This window comes from Vigna radiata, chromosome 7, assembly GCF_000741045.1.
Source record: "Vigna radiata var. radiata cultivar VC1973A chromosome 7, Vradiata_ver6, whole genome shotgun sequence".
Lineage (NCBI taxonomy): Eukaryota > Viridiplantae > Streptophyta > Magnoliopsida > Fabales > Fabaceae > Vigna > Vigna radiata.
In genome coordinates this window covers 34428421-34434204 of record NC_028357.1, presented here as the reverse complement: position 1 = coordinate 34434204, position 5784 = coordinate 34428421, and the positions used below count along the sequence as shown (strand labels likewise).

Here is a 5784-nt window from a genome sequence, read left to right as displayed (position 1 = left end):
ATTGGGTTTATTGCCTTGGTTGGATCTAGAACCGAGGCAATAGATCTTTTTTGCATCGGCTTTTATTAGAACCGTTGTTTAAAATATGTTTTTTTTTAGAAAAAATGATATTTTCTTTAACCATTCCATATAGAGCTGTCAAAATGGGTTATAACGCACAGGCCAATCCGGCCCACTACGGGTTTGGACCAGGTTGGGTTTGAAAAAATTATATTTTTTTATGCGTGTCAGATTTCAACCCGTCTCATTTAAACTTAGCTCATGCATATTGAACTCGTGGTGGGCCGTGTTGAACTCAGCTAACAAGTTAAACCCACCTACCTAATTTTATTTTATTAAAATTTAATTTTAATTTTATAAAAAATATTTATTATTTTTTTTGCTTGAAAAAATTATTCCAGTTTAGATTTGAATTAATTGGAAGTGAAAAAATTAATTAAACACCCAAGTGAAATTTGGGAGTGAAATTTGTTTAGATTTGAATTATAAAAAGTGTAATTTTTTTTATTTAAAAAAAATTGGAATTAAATGAGCAAGTGAGCCAACCCGTTTACCCACCAACCCTTAGTAGGTCGGGTTTGATTCGAATTTTTTTGGATTGCTAATAAATGAGCCGGGTTGGGTTGACCCACTAAGTGTCTAACTCGTGGTGGGTCGGGTTAGGTCGGGCCGAGTGGCCCGTTTTGATAGCTCTAATTCCATATCACATAAACCATGTTACATAATCCCAGAAAAATAGAAACAAACACATAAGCATACCTGCACACAAAATGTTGTCCAGAAAACGTTGTTTTCTATTTATCAAGAAAACTAGAAAACATGAAACGATGTCTAGAAAAAACTGGACACAAAACGTTGTCCAATAAACAACCATACAAAAACATGACAAACATAAAATGAAACTAATCTTCAACGTGAGTTTGGGGTTGAAAGAAACGAAATGAACATCCCAAAGCGTTTATTCGAAGAGAACCTGTGCATAAAATCAATCAGTCAAAATGAAATAAAATCATTCCTAAGCACTTAATCAATGAAAAATGAAAGAAAATTTGGAAGAAATGTTGAAGATGGTGGTCACGAAATCGAAGACAAAAGACATCAGTGGTGTAGAAGATGACTTTTGTCTAAAAATATGTGTTCACGAAATTTAAACATAAACGTATGTTATTACCTCGATTATTTTTTTAATTGAGACAATAAGTCTCTACCACCTCGATTAAGAATCGTTGCCTAAAGCCTATATAAAAGAATTTAGTTATTTTATGTTTCGGTTCTTTTTTAACTGAGACATATATGATTACGATAATTACAAAAATATTATCACGCTATTTTGTGATTTGATTGCAACGAAATCGATGTTAAATAGGCGAGTTAAAATCCTTAATTTTTAGTAGTTTATACATCATTTTCTTCTTCAAACAATTATTAGAGTTAGTTACAATCTGATTATACAAGTCATTCTTGACTATTACAAATACACAAGTCATTATTGGTTATTCCATTCTTAATCTGTCCTTTGGACTAAAAAGATCTAAATATTATTTTCCACCGTTTCTAAGTTTTGAAACTAAAAGGTTAACTCTCGTATAAAAGGGATATATAGAATAAGGCTTCCGTACAAAGTTGTTTAATTCACAAGGTAAAGAATATACTGTTTCTTACTTCAACTTATACAAACTCTTAAACTTAAAATATAGAATATCAAAACTTGAGCATGGATAACAATTTTAGTAGTTAGTTGTTTAGAATTTGACTACGATAGAACAATCTTTTCATTATTTCTGTTATAATTCTGAAGATATAATATTTTATTCCTCTTAAACAACTTTATTGATTTAGCTTCGGCACATTGTACGTAATATAAAAGGAAAATAATGACAATATTGCTTTCCTTTTTAGCTAGGTAAGTGTTATCAGTAATTCATATAAATTATGTCCATATATCACACAAATTGTCATTTTATTATTTAGTATATTAATATGCACATGTTTGAATCGATTGATTAGAATAATTAATACAATTATCATTAATGATTGATTTTATGAATAAGAAATCAGTTAATTATTTTACTTAATGAATTCTTTTATTATAATGTTATAAACTATTCCAGTAGTATATTATTGAATGATTTACGGGTAAAAGTGTTGTTCAGCGATTAACAAATATAAATGTATAATCATACGTGTAGAAAAATATTATAATGTTACATAATTAGATCAATGTTATATTATTATCATCAAAACTTTTAACACAGGATACTATTTATGAATATGTTATTTAAATGGGTACTATATTATTTTGATAACCAACAAACTTATATCCATTTTACATTTATTATTTTAGGTTTTAATTTCTTTCTTCTTTTACAAATACAAAGATTATTTTTTTCAAACCAACATAGGGATTCATTGGATTACTATAAATTAAAGAAAACTATCATAAAGCAAAGAATTGAATTGCTCCTCAAGTTCTGGAAGGGACTGTTCGTCGTCGTAACTATACATCAATGGTACAATCCTTGCGAGATTGAGTGAAGCCTTATTGAATGTTGGATGGAAATGTTTATGAAACAAGCACTCTTGGTTGAGGTTCTTCCATGCATCACTGATCTTACTCATCACTCTTTCTCTTGCTACTTCTCTCGTGTACTCTGGCTTTTCATTCATCAGATAATTCACGTACGATCCATCATTGCCTTTTTGATTCTCATCCTTCACAACAATACCAGTGGTACCACAAATTTATAATATTTGACTAATATATAATACCACAATAATAATTTACAACCTATATGTTAACTCTATCAACACATAAAATCTGTTTACCTGTGCATTTCCCAAGTCATCCCAGAGTCGAAGAATTGTTCCCGGAGTAGAAATGATGTCAGGATTTCTGTCTATGATCTGAACATTTTCCTTGGTTAGTCCTTCACCCAAAAGAAAGAAAGTGTGAACCAACATAATTTGCACTCCAGAGCTTACTGTTCCATTGTTTAAGTATTCTTCAGCACCGGGCAACTTCCCAGAGCCAAACCATTTTGCTTCAACTAGGAAGGCTTTGCACAAACTCTTCCACTGCACAAAAATCACCATCACTTTTACATTATATATCATTATCAAAATGTAAAGGTTCAATTATGATAAAATTCTTAATATATATTTATAAACCAAATTTCTGGTCTCCATCGTCTATTTCTGTGTAAGTGCTTATAAGTTCGAGGGAAAAAAGCTCACATAAATCTTTGTCAACTAAGTGTTTACTGTTGAATATAAAATTAACCCATATGTGGTTATTCTTTTACCGCATTTTGTAGTGAGTGTATGGGGTTCCAGCCGTGCTTCTGAAAGACCTTGGAGCTGATTTCATTTGTTAGATTATAGAGGACACTGAAACATGTCTTCATGTAATCTGGAAGTTGTTCAACTGCTGTAATATCCCATCTGCATTGTTCTTTGTTAATCTTTGTCTGTAATTTGATCTATGAAAACTTTTATAGTGAATAAGTGGTTTCATTTACCCACCTGCAAACAGCTTCTGTGAACAGAGTTAACTCGTCTAGAGTCCCATAAACATCGAAAATGTCATCTATTATGTATATCAAAGATATTGGTTTTGTGAGCTCAATCCTTTCCTCTGAGAAACTACGATCCGCGAAGCATGCCAACGACCAAATGTACCATTTAAGGGGTTGGTTTCTCGCATACACTAACTCGTTGGCTAAGCCAAGCTCGGTCCACCATCTGCAAAAATGATTGAACTGTAAGGACTGATCATCATAACAAGATAGCTTAGTTCATCAACTGAATTAAACTTCCACCATACTTCGTAATTTGACCAATCTCTCGATGGTACGAGCACTGTAGCAAACTGAAATCTATTTTTGCAATCTCTCGAAAGGAACTTAGCCATAGATTCTTGTCATGAAAATCGCCCAAGAACTTTGTAGCGGTAAATAAGGGCAAGCTTTTGTGAAAAGGGTGTTCTAAGGTTCTCTTTATAAACTGATCTCCATGACTGTCGATGCAATCTACCTTTTCCTTTAGGACCTTGCCACTGAATTTTTCTGCTTCAGCAAGTATATCTTCCCCTGCTACGGCTAACTGTGAAGCTTCATACATGTCTACCATCCCCACGATATTTTTACTAAGTTCTGGCCTGATTTTTCTCTCCTTGTTGGTGAACTTTTCAAACACTTCTGTGATGTTTCCAATGAACAAACATTTTAGCCTTCAAATAATTTAAAAAGGGAAAGCAACCATGTGTTGTTTCAGCAGCATGGAGAAAGAAGCAAAAGATAAATAAATGAATAAATGAATAAAAACTGTGCCCTTGGTTTTGCAGGATTAGAAAATTTTCTCATTAATTAGTCGAGTGTTACTATTTTCAAAATCTTTTGGAAGAAAATAAAATTTTCATTAAATATCGATACATATGGGTAATAATTTCTTGTCGCACATTTATGTGGCTTTTAGCGTATAAGTGTCAGTGTAGTATAGGAGTGAGTGGATGAACATGTAGACACATGGAAGTATAAAGTTTAGTAGAACCAACCTTCGGGCACAAAGTAACCATGTTGTCTGGATAGCCTGAATCGAAGTGCAATCTCATGAATATGATTACCATAACCACTCCCAACACTACTGTAATTCGCATATTGCTTCCCTAGGAATGTTTCAATTTCGTCTTGGAAATGGTAATCAATATTTAAGCGCTGCATTACATCAATCATGCACAAACCTTCGAATGAGCTTTCATCCACAGTTTTCCAAACTTCATTCTTCACCACCTCTACTTTCTCTGAGAGATTCGTGCTCAGATCTCCCTGCAAAGGAAACTAAATAATCACTTCAACCCTTCATGCATGGCATATATATGATTGTGTGTGTGATCGATCCGGTTATCATTGTCAGGTTCCAAACAAGAAGGTTAGCAAAACATGAAATTTTGACCTACCGTTTTATATACTTCTAAGCTAGACCTTTCCTCTGGAAGAAAGTTCCATTTGTTGGAAGGGTTGAAATATTCAGAATGTTGAGCCTTTGCTGCAACAGTTGGAGGTCTGGAAGCAAAAATGCAGGACACGAAATGCAGTGCCATGGCCAAAACAAAACAAATATGGTTAAGCAGATAGATAGAGAGACAGTAGTGAGATACATCACCATAATTAGGTACATTTATAGGGTGAGGAATGAAGATGCTAAATAGTGCATTTCGATATCATTTTAAGGTAATATGATATCATGCACAGTGTTTTGTTTGGCAATTCACTTGTCGGTGTTCAAGTGGCCAATGGCTGTACATACACAACACAGAAGTAAAAAAGCTGAGCCATTTTTTCCAACTTTCATTGTAGGATGGGACAATTCCACCACTCTAACTAACTGAATACAATTCAAAACGACTTATGCATGGAGTTACATCTATTCAAAACAATGACATTATATCTTGCGGTTGAAGTGGTAATTAATTTGGACCTGAAAGATAACTTATATTGTCCAAAATTATTAATTAATCAATAATAATAATAATATATTATCTTTGTTCATATATAATAATCGTTTTTCTAATTCATCTATTATTTTTAAAATTTCATGATTACATAATTTTTTTAATTATATTTCCATTTCTGTTATGCATTCAAAATTCTTTGAAAATTAAAAGGAATATAATAAGTAACTTATTTAAAATTACATTATAAACAAAAAAAATTAAATGTATTGTTTAGTTAAAATCATTTATATATATATATATATATATATATATATATATATATATATATATAG

At 32.0% G+C, this 5784-nt stretch overlaps 1 protein-coding gene across 1 annotated transcript; it reads right to left on the bottom strand.

Moving 5' to 3' along the window:
• Positions 1-2420: 2420 nt before the first annotated feature.
• Positions 2421-5110, bottom strand: LOC106766356 ((3S,6E)-nerolidol synthase 1-like). The gene is made up of 7 exons (XM_014651090.2): positions 4955-5110; positions 4553-4823; positions 3824-4196; positions 3523-3741; positions 3303-3441; positions 2827-3075; positions 2421-2712 (listed from the first exon to the last, which is right to left on the bottom strand). Exons 1-7 carry the CDS (start codon positions 5096-5098, stop codon positions 2425-2427), a joined length of 1683 nt encoding a protein of 560 aa, XP_014506576.1. The 5' UTR covers positions 5099-5110; the 3' UTR covers positions 2421-2424.
• Positions 5111-5784: the final 674 nt, after the last annotated feature.

What these genes read in the sequence shown, in the direction of transcription:
- LOC106766356 (XM_014651090.2), bottom strand. Translation starts at nt 5,098, where the DNA reads ATGGCACTGCATTTCGTGTCCTGCATTTTTGCTTCCAGACCTCCAACT. An exon ending in GAGATTGGTCAAATTACGAA is followed by an intron (nt 3,742 to 3,823) that starts GTATGGTGGAAG and finishes TCATTTTTGCAG; the next exon opens with ATGGTGGACCGAGCTTGGCT. An exon ending in TACACTCACTACAAAATGCG is followed by an intron (nt 3,076 to 3,302) that starts GTAAAAGAATAA and finishes ATTTTTGTGCAG; the next exon opens with TGGAAGAGTTTGTGCAAAGC.